Source organism: Lutzomyia longipalpis, chromosome 2 (assembly GCF_024334085.1).
Source record: "Lutzomyia longipalpis isolate SR_M1_2022 chromosome 2, ASM2433408v1".
Classification (NCBI taxonomy): Eukaryota; Metazoa; Arthropoda; class Insecta; order Diptera; family Psychodidae; genus Lutzomyia; species Lutzomyia longipalpis.
In genome coordinates, this window is record NC_074708.1 from 37,997,289 (window position 1) to 38,014,446 (window position 17,158).

Here is a 17,158-nt window from a genome sequence, read left to right on the forward strand (position 1 = left end):
AACTACTGTATAGAATATAGAAAATTTTCTGCTCAAAAAAATTTCATTAAAAATAAGTTTTCTTATGAAAAATGCATTTTTCTGTGAACTTCTAGAACACTCAAAAGACCAATAACTCTACCCCAGTCTTCCTCGTATTTTTACTAAATTCAAATTAGTCATCACATAAGGTCATTAATATACTTTCCATTAAAAACAAACTCCAAAAAATATGCTAAAAAAATAAGAAAACAGGAAAATATTTTTACTATAATTTCCAACATTGACTTACTAATGTTATTTTACCCCCCACTAGTTTTAGAAACATTCCTCTTGTCTAAATGCTCACAAAAATGTATCTTTGACGGCCGCAATCGTACAAATTTTTTTTGATGGGATATACACGCAAAAATTCCCGCCAGCAAATAATGTGTAAACATAAACGACCTTCAAGATTTTTTTTTTTTTTTCATCATCATCATCATCTTCGTCTTGTCAGTTCCCTCAGTGCGCTCGAGTGGTGAGGTCGCTATTATAAATCGTCTGTGTGATAAGAGATCTATCCAATTTATTGAATTTTTTTCAACTCTTGATTTTCGATTTTTGAATTTTCTTTTGATATATACAAGTGAATTTAATTTATTCTTGAATTGTTGATTATTAATAAAATTAAGTGAAGTGAAGGATATTGAGATGACGGGGGGCAAGGAGCCCCCGGATCCTCCGGGTCCAAATAAAGACATTGAAAGAGTGAGCCACCTATACCAGAAAGGAGTGAAATACAATGGATACAAGGTCATAATTTGGAAGAAGGCTATTAGTCCTACTTTGCCAGGAGAAATCCTTATGGATGAATATGGAAAATATGATATAAGCCACATCACCAAAAATGGAGCCAATACAGCAATTGTTCACTGCAAAACGGCAGATATCGCAAACAGCATTTCCAAGAATGAGAAACTGGTTAGTGAGGGATACAAAGCTTATATTCCAATCTACTATGTAACAAGTTGCGCAATGGTATTTGATGTCGATGTGAAATACACCGTTAGCGATATGAAGGAGAGAATCGAATGCGGCCAATATGAGATCCAGAATATTGAACGGGTGAAGAGGCGAGAAGTGAAGGACGGCAACCAGGAGCTCATCGACACCAAACGCATCAAAATTTTTTTCCATGGCACAGACATACCAGAATTCGTCTACATGAACTTTGTTCGACTTCGCTGCTCACCATTTGTCCCAAGAGTGACGACATGCAAGAAATGTTGGCGTATTGGCCATACTGCAAAATCATGCCAGGAAACATTCATGAGGTGCAAACGTTGTCTTAAGAACCATCTTGAGGAAGCATGTACTGCTGAATCATATAAATGTGCGTCCTGCGCCGGAACACACAGCTCAACATACCACATGTGCAATGAGAGGAGAAGGCAGCATAATATCACTCTGGCGATGGCAACCAAAAATCTCACGAGGAACGAAGCTAGTGATCTTTTCCCAAAACTACGAAACAATCCATATGCTTTCAACCAGATCATAACTTCAAATAAGTTTTCACCATTGGAAAATGATGATCAATATGACGCAGAATTTCCTCCTCTCATCCAGTCAACAAAGAAGCCACATGCAGAGAAACTTGAAATTCCCGCTCTCGCGAAACCTGATCTACCAATTGCAGCAAGGCAAGAACGAATCCCACGAAAGCACAGCGCTTCCAACACCAACTCAACTACCATGAGGAAGAGAGACAAAGACTCCCTAAGCGATGATGAACTTTTGGATGAAGCCATGCAACGTGTTGCAAAGGAACGGAAACTGCTGACCGAAAGCCAGATGAGTAACAAAGACAATAATACTCCTCCCCTCTCAGTTCCACTTCCAAAAGAGCCTTTGCCGCAGAGAGTTTCACGAATTTCCTCTCAACCAAATCCATCGAATTCATCCAACAATCAAAATCTCACACACGCTCAACCATCCACACATACTCAACCATCCACCTCACAACCACAATCTTCCCATAATTACGTTAAAGTTTTACAAGAAAATTACGAAAATCAAAAGCAAGCCTTTGAGGCCCTAATGAATGAAGTAACAAACCCAAATACAAGTCAAAGCACAAATGTAAATGATCATCCCCCAGATCGGGAGATGGACACAAATTGACTATCCTCACAAGATAATGAAAATATGACGTGCCTCCTGCCTTCTTCCTTGGAAGGAGAGAGGAGGTATAATAGAATTACAAGAACGAATTGCACATTCAATAATAATCAAAATAATTCTTTAATTTCGCCCATCATTGAGAATATCTCATTGAGTAAGTCAATCATAACGCGTCCAGTTATTAGAGTTGGTATACCACAACGCGGATGGGTCAGTCTATGCGTTGTAATTTAATTTGTAAGTAGGATTAGTAGGCAAAGTTGATTTTTTTTATGAAATTCATCAATATGAAAGATAAAAATGCTCATATCTGAAGTTCTATAAGACCTATAGAAAATTCTTGACTAGTTTTGGAAAGGTATTAAAATAGGCTATAAATTGACATAAATTTCAATAATTTTCAAAGTCACATCTAGAACAAAAATGGCGGTTTTTTGTTTCACCAAAACAGTTTTTTGCACTTTTTGTCCTCAAGAAATGGTTCTAGAGGTTTCTGATGTTCTAGAAAGTTGTAGAGAATTGCAAAACCTTTAATTTAATACCAAGATGAGCAAAATCGGGCAAGCGGTTCAACTTTTCAAATTCAAGAATTTTTCAAATGGCTATATCTTCTAAACGGCGACATAGATTTTCTTCATTTTCGGACTGGTGAAAGATATTGACTTAGGCTACAACATATCAAAATTTAAAAGAAATCGATGATGGGGATTCGGAGATATTGCCCTTTAAAGTTAGGCAATTTTTGTTTTTGATTTTAGCGCCTCTTGCGGATATTTTTGGAACTAGGAATGTTTTAGACAGTTGTAGAGCTTCTTGAAACCTTTCATTTGATACCAAGACGGTCAAAATCGGTCAAGCCGTTCTCGAGTTATATCGAAAAAACACTTTTTGCTTTAGACCGCCATATTTGCTTAACCGCTTGACCGATTTTGAAGTATGAGTTATCGATGAAAACATCTCACTGAGCACTACAACATACTAAAGTTTCAGATCTCTAGCTATAAGGAAACTGGTTGACAGTATTTCAAAATGGCGGATGGCGGCCATCTTGGATTTTGAAAATGCAAAAAAATGAAATTTTACACCCACATTTCTATAGAAAACTTCAAACCTGAAGGCTCTATCTCTCACCGTTCTCGAGATATAAGGCAAAGTTTAGAGTCCCGGACGGCAGGACGGCAGGACGGCAGGCCGGCCGGATCAAAAATTTTCCACCACCATTTTTGGAATGTGGGTTGTCTGAAACGTGCTCATACCAAGTTTGAGCCCGATCTGAGGTAGTCGGTTTTTCCGACGATTACAGTACTTGGTATGCCACGATTGTGGTATACCAACTAATAATAATATGAGCTTAAGCTCTCAGTTTACTCACACTAACACTAACCCTGTTGCAAATAATCCAAATAATAATAAATCTAAAAATAAAAATAAATTTAGAATAATTCATTTTAATCCCAATGGAATATACAATAATTTTAATGAAATAAAACTACTAAATCATGAATACAATCCTTCTATCATATGCGTTCAGGAGTCTCATTTGAAACCGGATAAGGAGTTTACATTCAGAGGATTTTCTATTATTCGAAAAGATGGAGTTATGTCTACAGATGAACGTGCAAAAGGTGGCGTTGTGATTTTAGTAAAGAATGGAGTTCCTTTCAACGAAATTAATTTAAACACTAATCTTCAAGCACTTGCAGTGCAAATTAATCATCCCCTTAAACTAACAATTTGTAACATTTACCTTCCCCCACAGTCCCCTAATAATCGGGATTGTCCTATTGAGATTGAAAATCTAATCAAACAATTGCCAGCTCCATTCATAATAATGGGTGATTTTAATGCTCATAGTCCACTATGGGATAGACAATGTTATAACTCAGATAAAAGAGCTAAAATAATCGAAGATTTGATGAATAGTTATAGTCTATTTTTGTTTAATACAGGTGATCCTACCCATTTTAGTTTTGCATACGGTACCCAATCTGCACTTGATCTTGCAATTGGTTCTATCTCCACCTCACATTTATTTAAATGGACAGTACATGATGATCTCTGTGGAAGTGATCACTATCCCTGTATTTTGGAATATTCTGTTACGTTAGAAGAATCATTGATGAGAACTAAATGGAAAATTGATAAAGCTGATTGGGATTCTTATACCAATAATATTGATTTTTCTAGTGATCTGAATAATATTCAAGATCAAAACAGTTTAATTGTTAATAGCATAGTCCAAACAGCTCATAAATTTATTCCGCGAACAACAGGGAAATATTCCAAACCACCTGTTCCTTGGTGGAACTCTGAAATTCATAATAAAAAGAAAGAAAGGAAAAAACTGAAGAATGAACTAAAAACCACTTTCACATTTGAAAAACATATGCTTTATAAGAAAACCTGTGCTAAATTCAGATGGTTAGTTAATAAATCTAAAAGAGAAACTTGGGAGAAGTATGTCTCCACGTTGAATCCAAAGACTAACATTAAAGAAATTTGGCAAAAGATTAGAAAAATAAAAGGAAAACCTTCTTTTTCTTCTATAAAAGTTATGAATACAAATGATGAATCTTACACATCGACGACAGAGATAGCGAATTGTCTGGCACAGTATTTCCAATCAGTATCTAGTAATGCAAATTATGATCATGAATTTTTAATATATAAGGAAAATGCTGAATCTACAGAATTTTCACTACAATCGAATACTAATGATATTTATAACACAGATCTACTATTTACTGAATTTAAACAGGAGCTTAGTTCATGTAAGGGTAGTTCACCAGGGCCAGATGACATCCACTACGATATGATTAAAAACTTGTCCGAAGAAGATAAACAATTTATTCTAAGATTCTATAATGAAATATGGAGAACTGGAGAATTTCCTATAGATTGGAGGAACGCTATTGTGATTCCCATCCTAAAGAAAGATAAACCTCAGGATCGTCCGTCCAGTTACCGTCCTATTTCTCTAACAAGTTGTTTATGTAAACTTATGGAAAAAATCGTGTCACGTCGTCTAGATTGGTACCTAAATGAATACAATATTATAACTAATTTTCAATTTGGGTTTAAAAAACATCATTCAACTCTGGATGGTATACTTTGTCTAGAAAATTGTGTTAGTGAAGCCTTTAAAAAACAACATCATGGTGTAGCAGTTTTCCTTGACCTGGAAAAAGCTTACGATCGTACCTGGAAATACGGGGTATTAGAAAAACTAAAGAGTAGTGGAATCCAGGGACAGCTTTTTAATTTTATCCTTAACTTTCTCAAAGATAGAACTTTCCAGGTGTGTGTTGGAAATACTGTGACAGACAAATTTACATTAGAAAATGGTGTCCCGCAGGGATCGGTATTGTCAGTTAAACTTTTTCTTCTAGCTATTAATGATGTGGTAAATGAGGTAGAACCAAATGTAAAAATATTCCTTTACGCAGATGATATATGTCTTTTCTTTAATCATAAAAATATTGATGTGTGCAATTCGGCTCTTCAGAAATCACTCGATAAAATTTCTTCCTGGATGAAATTAAATGGTTTTAAAATATCTCCTGAGAAGTCTTCATGCCTTCATTTTTGCAGAAAACGTAAACCTCATGCTGACCCTAAGCTTAAAATTAATGAAGTTTCCATTCCATTAGTTAATCAACAAAAATTTTTGGGGGTCACGTTTGATAAAAAATTGAAGTGGCATCATCACATTAATAATATCAAAAAATCAGCTTCACAAAATATGAATATAATCAAAGCCATCTCTGGTACTAAATGGGGAGCGCATAGAAACACTTTAATCTCAATACATAATGCTTTAATTGTTTCTAGATTGAATTACGCTTGTCCAGTTTTTGCAGTTGCTCCTAAAGAACATTTGGATAAACTAAATCCTGTCCATAATTTGGGTCTTCGTCTGGCCACTGGTGCATTTAGAACCAGTAGAACTACTAGCATACTAGTAGATGCCGGAATTTTTCCATTAGAAAAAATGAGAAATAAACAATGCTTGAGTTTCTATTTTAAAGTAATAGGAATTAATAGTCATGTTCTATTTCCAATTGCATATAACTTAAGAAATCGAGCTTTTAATTCACTGGAAACTAATTCATTTTTCTTTAAAGTTAAAAAACTTCTTATCCAGTACAACCTTTCCAATTATCTCACATTTCCTATTAATACAAATCCTCTACCTTGGATAAAAGATGATATTCCTAATTTCTATCCCCCTGAAAGTCTTTGCCGATCATACTCTTGCGTAAAGGGTACTGCTTATACAGACGTACTTGCAGGATGGCAAAATGAATGGGATAATGCCGAAGACAAACTTAGGGAAGTTAAAAACATAGTAGGAAAATGGAAATGTCCAGTCAATCTCAATAGGAAGGAAAGTGTAGCACTGACAAGACTCCGAATTGGACACACCAGATACACACATGCTGTCTTGTTTAACAAAGAGGATCCTAAATGCGAAACCTGCAACGTGGAAAATACCGTAGAACATATTCTAGTATGTCTTCAATTTAAAGATGAAAGGATAAAATGCAAAGTAGGAGAAAAGCCCAAGACTGCCTTCGCAAATAATAAAATTGCAATTGAAAATCTAATGAAATTCTTGAATAATACGAAGTTGATAGATTATCTGTAAATCAGTTTTGTGGATGGGGGTTGGGTCATTTTCTTGGTTGGATCATCGGGGACGTCCCTCTTGGTTGGGGCTCGGGTGTTTGGGGTGCGGGCATCTGTTACCGGGTAAGACTTATGACCACTGGTGATCCAGAGGTCATCTATTGAGGGCTCTCTCGCCTCTCTCTCACCTCACTATTGTAAAGGTGGTCTCTGGTAATCCTACTGGCTGTGAGGGCTGGTAGATGCTTGCGCACTGATCATCTGTGCCCCGGGTGGGTGGGGCATTGTCGATGGTTTTCCCTTGAATTTGATTTTGACCCCTTGAAGCGAAACTAAAAATTTTTCCTTGAAATATGGTAGCAGGGTAATGTCAGGTTCGACGGGTCGACCGGCCTGATATTGCTTTCGGGGCTGCCATACTATTTTGAAATATTGAATTTTTATAATTTGTAAATATTATGTAAATATGTATGTCAATGTCCCTAAAACACTAGTCTGTAAAAGGGTGAAATAAATTATTATTATTATTCTTCGTCTTGTATTCTATTATACATATCTCTCATGTAAAATACACCGAAAATGGAAACAAATGGATTCCGTGTGTGTGCGTGTAGAATTCTGTAGTAAAATGAAGTAAATGTGAGGAAAATAGGGGATCCATATAGCATTAGAGATAGAAGATATCGTGTGATTATCATAACGCAGTGTATGCAAATGATTTAATATAAATGAAAATTGGGTATATGATGGAAAAAATATTCGAGACACGCCAACACTTTGGATGTTTGGGCACACGACCCCCAAAGAGAGGAAAAAACATCAACAACAGCAACATAAAAAAAGAAAAGTCCATTGAATTGATGTGGCAAAAGTCCCAGAAAGGGCGATTATTACAATTAATTATTCCCACGGCATAATCAACATTTGACCATGTTGTTTATTGGACGAAAAAGCAATTGATGTGCAGAAATTTGCTACGGCGATGGCATACAATAGCACACCGAGCGTGTGATCAATGCGGAGTGAAAAAAAAAACACAACAGGAAAAATTAATAACCTCCGTGGAATGCAAGAAAAACATCTCGAATTTCAGCAAAGAATTCACAATATTGAAAGCAATTGGATATATTTTCGCGATTCACTGGAGTGCATGAGAAATAACATGAAAGTTGCAAGATGGATTTGCTTGTTCAGGAAGCACGAAAGAACATATCTCTCCTCCACATGCTCTGGAAAAACTTCTCTTTCAATATAATGTTACGTACATTATTTGCAAATGTTATTTTCACTTGGAGGAAGATTTTTTTTTGGATTTCCCAAAGAAGGTTTTCAATCAAAAAAATCTCTTTGATTGAAATTTAAATATTTAGCACTTAATGAATGTGGAGTGTGTTGCAGTGTAATTTATGTGGTAGGTACCTTTCTTTGGACATTTAGTACCATATACTAGCTGGATTTTTTCGTATATTTAAATGAATAACAGACCTTCCAATTTAGAATTTCCTTCATCTTCTTTAGAACTTTATTTATGAAAATACTGAATATGTTCCACGGGGGAAACCCGAAAAAAAAACTTGTCAATTGATTCATCACACACAGCTTCTTCCAAGCCCAAAAAATAAGAGTGCTGAACTCAATATCAGCTGCGTGTTTACAACACGAGAAATTTGCGTTTTACACTGTTAGAAAAAGGTGGTTGAAAATTCTCTTTTTGTAAGAAACTCTTGAGTATTTTCATGCGTTTTGTGCAAATGAATGTTTTGCTATGTTTAAATGGAAAATATTTTTTTTCTTCAGGACGGAAATGTTCAAAAACTTCCCTTTTTCACAACATTTAATTCCCATCGCATTAAATAAAAGGAAATAATTGTTTTTTTTTAACTTTTCATAAGAATTATAGTTCATAACTATGTATATCCAAACTTCCATTCTAAATAACAAGAAAAAATCATTATTTTTTTACTAAAAATTCGACTGAACTACACAAAAATTTGGAAGAACTCTCAAGCATATCAGTTCATTCACCCCTAAGCCAAAGAAATATTTTCTAAACCTTCAAAATATCATTTTATAGCTACATACAATGAATTTCCCAATTCCATATAGCAAAGAAAATGAGTTTTCCATGAATAGAATAATTCCAAAAAAATTAGACAAATTGTCTTTTAAAATAAATATCTTTGAATTTTCCGCCCGATGGATAAATCCCCAGAAGCGCGACAACCTCGTAAAATAAGAAGAAGCATATTTAAAATGTTGCTTTTCAGCGTTATTAAAGAAATAAATAAAAGCCAGAAAAAAATTTCCGCAGCATAAGTTTTACAAGAATAAACAATTCGTTTGAAAAGACGTCATCTCTCAGTGGCTTATGTTTGCAACATACAAAACATGTATTATATATAGTTAGCTGTCCGGAAAAAGCTCATTGCTCAAGTTAAGTATATATATTTCAAAATATGGATTAAAAATGCATTTATAAAGGTTAACCGGACGATGGCGGTATGAATGGAAGGATTTGCGGAGAACAGCAAAAAGGAAGTTTCCAACCACAGAAGGAGATTAAGCAGTTGAAGAATGAACGAATGATGAACCTTTCGGCGTAACCACACAGAGCTAAGGGGGGATTATGGGATGTTTCTCTGAATGAGGGTGGAATGATGAAGCTTCCCTCCTTCACATTGAGGTGAAGTGGAACTCTATGTGGGTGGGCAGGAGCAATTTGTTGTGATACTTGAGGCGTTGGAGTAAGTGATCCATCACCGATCGTTGAGGTGTGTATTTTGAGTCCAACCCCCCCGTATTACAAGCGCCTCACTTTGCCATAGCATAGGAGTGAAGTGCATTTTGAGATGCGGAATGCGAAGCTAAATGGGGGATGGGCTGAGAAGAAATGGGTGAGTAACGCAGAGTTATGGATTGACTTCTCCAACACCACACTGGTGTGCGCGCGGACTATGTTTGCGTGATTGAGAAAAGGTCAATTACACCACATCAAGTAGCAAAACACTCTGGTGGCATGAAAGTGTTTCCACGGCAATTCGCATTTCAAATTGATCGCGCTTCATCAACGCCAACAAAATATGAATGAATAAACCCCACGATGAACCCATAGAAAGCACACAGTGCAAGAGATTTTATATTTTACCACCCACAAAATTTCACATTAAAATTCACATAATGTGCTCTTTGAAGGAATTTTTGAAAGCTTAAAGAAAGTTTCTCCTTCTTTTTTCTTCCAGGAAGAACTTTTTACTTTTCCGGGAAATTTTAAAGATATTTTTTTTTATGAGAAACTTGTGATGATATCAAAAACTTAACTTCCATCGAAAGCATATTTTCCAAGAAGTTTTTAAATCCATCTTTTTTTTTTGTTGGTATAAAAACTTAATAATTCTTCTTGTGTTTGATGTTGTACTCTTGAAAAACTTCTTAAGATATATCACGTGTCAACACAATTTTAACTTTATTCCTTTGATAACTATATACGATACTAATTACGTAGTTTAATGTCTCCACATAAAAGGAATTTATATAGTTTCAAATTCTGGAGAAAATGAAGTAGAAACCTCTAATAACCAAGAATTTTGTCCAGATTTATCTATATAGAGAAAGTCGGAGCTACCCAGGAAATTCTAACAGTGAAATTATCTCCAAAGTTTAACATTAAATGAGAGCTTTTGAACAGAAAATCCAATAAATTTAGTAAACAGAGTACCTAAGAAATCGTTTCTAATGCTTGTAAACTTAACTTTTACCCCAAATGTTCCCTAAGAATGAAAACTTGAAACCTTCAATGAGATTTTTCAAGTATTTTCACAAAATAACAAATTTTCCAAAATGTAAAAGCTTTTCTCTGTTTGCAATCCGACCACCCATATCGACTTTCTGATTTGATAACAATAGCTGAGATTTATTCATGTCTACATAAAGCCAATACAACCAAGTTCTGTATTTTTTTGCCATACTAACCAGAGAGTAGTGTGACCATTCTTGGTCTCTCCCTACACCATACACGTAATTTATGATGCACTGTGAATTTTAGCATAAAACATCAGCTTATTGATGGCTTCTTGGACGTTGCTTTGGTGAATGTTCACGCTTGTCTTGTACACAAAGTACATCTACATGTATGTATGGCATGTAATATCAAAAACTTTTGCCACATGGGTGAGATTCTGCACCGTGGTGGTGTGTAGTAAAGAATCCCACCAGAGGGGTTGGAGAATGATGAATGACTCTCAACAGAGTTGTCTTCCCGCGATAAGCTACATTCACTGTCCAATGTCCACAGAGAGTTTGGCGGCGCGGGGGCTTTTCACCACGACTTTCCAGCTACTTGAATTGAAAATTTGTTGAATTGATGCGAGAGCATTTCGCTCTGTTTACACGCATTGATAAGCGAGATAACGACCACAATCACTCGTGAAGAGTGCTCATTTTCTCAGTCAGCATTCTCCCTCCGTGTGGAGCTCTCATATATATGTGGGGACTTATTGTTGCTTTTATGGGAATTCAAAACATTCCCCACTGATAATGTAAAGCATGACTGTATGGGTCGTTATTGGACACGCTCTCACTCTCTCGTGAAATCTTTTGGGCTCTAGCTGAATGATCTCAAAAGGAATATTTTATATGTTCAAGAATACAACAACAAAAATTCAAGCATAATCTCCCAATAAACCACGTACTACCCGCAGAGTAAAAAAAAAGATTGATTGAGAAATTCACACACTTGAGACTTGATGCGTGGTTTGCCGCCCAAAAGAGTCCGAACCACTTGAGGAGTTCTACACCGAAAAAAATTTCACAAGCCCCAAGGAAAATTTTCCTCTCACTTTATTAGCCACACAACACATCCACAAGGCGACACCACTCGTGTTTATCTTTAGCTGATGGCGGGGAACAGCAAGAGGAGCAAGTTCTTTACATTTGATAATTGCTCAGTGTCTACGCGCGAAAAAAACCGGTAGTCTCCGCCAAAAAAAAAGAAGAATACTTCACCGCGACGCTATCGTCATTTGAATGGTGGATTACCCAGTATGTGGTGAAACTATGCCGGTCCCCGTGCTGACCAGCTCACAATCATTTCCGTCCCGACAGCCAGCGCTGAACTGAAAGCTTCCACAGCAGTCGAGTGTCGATGTGCCTCGCAAGCTTGGCGTTCCAGAGTGTGGGGCAGGCGAGAGCGTGCATCGGGCAGACACGAACTCGGCGCCTAGCGACTCAAAAGCAGGGCGCGAACACAGCGGGGGACACCCCAACCGCGCGCGATATCGTCTTTTGGGGATTTCATTCACAGATACTCCCAACACAGAGGAAGCTTTCCCCTCTCTGGTGTAAAGTGAAAAAGTTTTTTTTATTTTATAAAAAAAAAAGTTTTCTCGTTGATGCTGCGTAGGAGTAGGTACGGAAGCGAGCTCTATTCATCCAACCTTTGATATTTTGCACATGTTCTGACAACAAAGGCGCATCATTAAATTGCCTCAAGATGCAAGGTGCAAAAGGCTTTACCTTTCTTATACATAAATTTCTTCTTGCTTGAATTAACACCTTAAATTAGCATGTGCTAAACACTTTAGTACCAATTTTAAATTTTCAACTTGAAACTTTTCTTTTAGGATTTATTCTTTTGAGAAAAACTTTTGAATTAATAATTTGTAAATGAAACTTTATTGTAGAACTCTGTAAAATGATTTTTAGTTTTCATAAAACTTCAGAGCTTTTTTTTTCAAAAGTTTCTTTACTTGTATATTTTTTGAATAATTGTCTCAAGATTAATTTTCCAAAATTCATTTAGACTATTTAATATATTTATTAGTTTCTTTAAAATACTTATTCTTGCGTCTTCTGCTGTCTTTTAAACACTAGAAAAAATTGCATATAATTCAATTTTTGAAAAGTTTTCCAAATATAAAGAAAAATTAGGATTTTCTTTGAAGAAAAATTAACAATAGTGATCCTAAAGCTTTTCCGGTAATTTCCTTTAAAGTTAGAACTTTTACTAACTTTTTCTGTAGCTAAATTCTCATGTGAAATGCAACTTTTCTATTCCTGCGATTTTTCTACAATTTTCTTTTTTTACGTGCAAATAGAAAACATTAAGAAAAATCAGGAAAGAAAAAAACTAACTAAGGAAAGTTTACGTTCAACGTTAGAACCAGGCCAAAAGAAATTTAAAGAAAATAACCAAAAGAATAATAGTAAAAGAAAAGAATAAAAAAATAATTTTAAATTAGCTTAAATCGAGCATTCCATCTAGCTAATAAGATAGTTTCTTTATTAAAAAAAAATGATATGAAAATTTCTTCGAATTTTCACATAATAATTTTCTCTCTATTCATTAATTTTTATTCCTGATAACAACTACATTCTTAATTCTCAAGCATAATCGCAATCTCTTTCCGCGGAACATCTGGCGATATTCCACGCACTTAGCCGTATTCTACGCAGTCCAAGCTTGATAAATAAGCTGCGATGTATGGAAATTGTAAGAGCATTGTGTTTTCGTGATAACGCAAACATATAACAAGCCCCCTTATCTTATCGGGGCACACGAAAAATGCTCAATGTGTGACATTAAGATTAGACGACGTACGGCATCATTTTTCCATGTATAGATCGATGTGGAAGATTCTAGATGAATTTGTGGGTAAACTTTTGTTTTTATTTATGAATTAATTGGGCAAAAATTTGCATATAAAAGAAAATTTTAATGTTTTTTTCGCGGGAAATGAATCGTCATGGTATTAGTCATAAAGAACTATTTCTTTTGCCAAAAGCAATTTGTTCTCGCAATCTTTTATAGAACTCATGATAATCACAAATTACGCATTTATCAGTGTTTTGTAGATTTTCTTAGAATTTAAAATTTTCCACTAACAAAAAATTAATCAGAGGGTAATCTCAAAGTTAGAGCTTAGCAGAGATCATAAATTATACATTTCAAATTTTACGCGTTAAAGCTTGAAATTTATCGAAAGCTTCACACGAAAATATGTATAGAGAGATCTTCTTTCTTATCTCTGCTAACCAGGTAAGGTTGTGGGCCATTTGGCAGTGAGTACCTCCCTGGTAGCAGACACAGAATCATAGCACATTTGATCAAATATTGCGCATTGAACAGTATACCACGATGCGAATACACATTTCATAATCTCCAACCGCCGACACCCACAATTCCATTTCGCGCAACACAGGCACACCACCAAGAATTTCCCACCACTATAGTCGCCGCCCGACCAAATATTTATTCACGCCACTATTTATGTATATTTATTGCCGTGTGTCGACGACCAGGAGGAAGAGGTGCGAGCAAAAGGAGCTTAACAAAGTGCCAACGAAAAGCAACTTTGTGTGCAATGCCAAAAGCTCTCTCTCTCCCTCTCTGAGTCACTCAAGTAGTGCTTTTTAGCGAATGTGCATGGAATATCTGTTTTGAATATTCGCATACGTAAATAATATAAACTTCCCCACACAGGAAGCGCCAGCGCATTAGGGGTTTACCCATGGAGAAAAGGGGAAGCTCTTCCGACACGAATTGTCATCATTGGAGAAATTACACGTGTTTCACCCCCACAAATTTCCCACTAAAAAAAGAAAAACGAATAATAAGCTATCGTCCCATGCCCTCTAATTCTCTGAATTGTGAACTTGAAATTGATATTTGATCGTCTGGCTCGAGGTTGTTTACGACAGACCCGAGGCTCTGTGTGAGGATGAGAAAATTGTTGTGTATGACGGAAATGGAAACTAAATACCCCCCTCTTGTTAATTAGCATCCAACTTGTGGGTTTTTTTTCGAGAACTTTTCATTATACAGCGAGAAAGCGTTTTCATCGGAAAAAAGCACTCAGAACATACCTACATACATATATTCCTAAGTCCCCATCTGATGCCAAAGATGTCACGTGGAGAAGTACGCGTACAAAGATAAATTATCATTCTGTGAAAATAATTGAAATTCAATCTTTTTTCTTTTCTTTTCGATAGACGTTGATTGGAGTCAGTCATGTATGTATATGTAGTTAGTCTGATACATTAATAGTAAATGGAAATTCCCTGCTGTAAGATTGCGATGTTAAAGCATCATAAGTGTCAGATATCAATCCTATTCACGATGCATTAACGATATACGACAACGAGAGAAGACATCAAAGAGAAAACCCATAAAGGTAAATACTTAACTTTGATTTCAAATGAATTAGCTTCACTATAAAATCCAATTAAACTTTAGCGCAAATAACATCTTCCTAGAATTTATATCCTGCATCTTGTTGTTCGTGATTTCTTTCTTTCTTTTTCTTTGATAATTTTAGTCTTGTTTCGGAGAATTAAACGCTCTCTATATCCCTTATTGATTGAAAAAGTTTTATTTTTATGATTTATTATTTCTTTTTATTCTTTGAAATTTTCAATTAAATAATTAAAAGAAAATATTACAAATTCAGTTTTCCGGGTTTTTCGTCGGATCGGTATGGATGGAGATTAAAACACCAGAGTTTTCATCCCAGAGCTTTCGGCTTTACACAAAGCCTTCTTCAGTGGCTGTGGATGTGAAAAATTCTAGAGCTTTTGTATAGGGTCGTAGCTTTTACTATATATATTTTAAGACAAATCTTTCCTTGATTTTTTTAGCTGATTTCTGTGGAAAATTCTCAATGTTTTCTTGACTCTTCTACACTCGTGCCTTGGCATAAGATAGTCTAGGATGTACTGCTCTCGCGTATTGAAAATAATGAGTGTGAAGAGTATATCCTAAACTATCTTATGCCAAGGCACGACTGTATTTAGAATTCTTTACAAATTTTTCGGGTCTAATTTTTTTTTTGTATATACGTTAATGTCACAAAAACAATTTTAAAATAATTGAAAAAATTAGGAAAATCCCAAATTACAAGAATTGAAAAACCCCATGACTTTTCCATTAATAAAAAAAATCAATTATACGGCAAAAGGCACCCCTTTGGAAGCCAATTAATGCAAGTGTGTCAGAAGCAAATGTTATCTAATCGCACACTAACCCTCCACGTAGTTTGAACATCAATAAAACTGGAGATGATGAGAGGGATTACAGTGTTCTCTTCAACAATTCCTGCCACAAAACTCAATTAGTCCAAACACCACGATGCAATATTTGTACACAATTGAGGCTCAACTTGGAAATCGATATCAGTAACATTACACTCAAACTGCTGTATAAGAGAACACCCCCATCCGCTGTTTTCTCTACACCCAAATGGGTGAAATTTCCTAGGAAACGATAGCGTGACAAAGAGTCATGAGTCCCGCCAACCCTTCGCACTTCCATTGAGCCATTTTTATACACAGCCGGAGTTACTCGATATTTTCATGATGATATTGTGTGTACAACTTGCCACCCCCCAACGCTCTGATGATGATGTGTAAATATCTCTTAAATGTATTGCAACTTTATTTCAATGGGCTTAGGGTTCAATTTCAAGGGATATTTGCGCAATGTTTCCATTCTTCCGAGGACAAAGAAAAGTTAATTCTTATTGAAATAAAAATGTTTTCTTTCTTGTTAATAGGGGTGGTTTTTTGTGAATTTATTATGAAAAAGAAAAGAACTTTTTCAAAGCCAAGTTTTAAGAAAATTGTTAGCCAGATAAAAATGAAAAATATCGTGAAGTTTGAGACAAATTTTGAGAAGCTTTTAATTTATTTTTCATGCTTTTAAAGAGTTTTCTTTTTCTCGAAAGCTTCTAAATTATTTAGAATGAAAATTCAGCCAAATACCCCCACTGTAAAGGATCAGGAAATTCCTTCAATATAACATCATTGAGCCATTCCTTTGGCTTCTTAATTGCTTCGCAATTAGAGCTTTGGGCAATTTCAACAATGCGGCAGTTGAAACTTTGAAACTTGCCGCATATCTCCACCAAAGGAGAGTTACAAATTTAAATAGTGCATGGGTCAGGGCACTAAAATTCTCTCTCTTCACAACAATTTAATTAATCTGTCGATATCTCTGCGTCAAAATCACTCAACTAGACGCTCCCCGATTGATAAGATGTGAAGGGTGTTCGGTACGTACGTATAGAGACCTTCATAAATGACTTCCCGAGTTTCCCGACTACCGATTGAATACTACTTGAGCTCCCCTCATTCATTAACCCTTTCCAAGTTGTCGGGTACAGAATTTCGTATTGAGTGAGGGAACACAAATTAATAATAGCTTGGGTTGGAGCCAAAATTTGCAGAGTGTTTATCAAAAAGACTTCACGTGCCATCAATTCTGGCCATTATAGACACATCAATGTTGCCATTTTGAACCTATATAGTACCGAAACACAAACCATTACCATTGACATTGAAATTACTAAAGGTACTGAAGGTGAAATGAGCACATTGACATGATTTTTAG

At 35.7% G+C, this 17,158-nt stretch overlaps 1 protein-coding gene across 8 annotated transcripts in view; it reads right to left on the reverse strand.

Moving 5' to 3' along the window:
- Positions 1–17,158, reverse strand: part of LOC129791167 (dual 3',5'-cyclic-AMP and -GMP phosphodiesterase 11) — a 73,093-nt gene that overhangs the window by 38,060 nt on the left and 17,875 nt on the right. For 2 of the 8 annotated variants that reach the window (XM_055829193.1, XM_055829199.1), the window contains exon 1: positions 10,744–14,713. The exons of 2 other annotated variants lie outside the window; for them this stretch is intronic. In XM_055829193.1, coding sequence (XP_055685168.1) covers positions 10,744–10,819 — 76 coding nt within the window. In that variant the 5' untranslated portion in view covers positions 10,820–14,713. Of the gene's footprint in view, positions 1–10,743; positions 14,714–17,158 lie in introns of those variants that run through there. 4 more of the 8 variants (XM_055829194.1, XM_055829198.1, XM_055829195.1 and 1 more) reach the window with 4 other exon arrangements.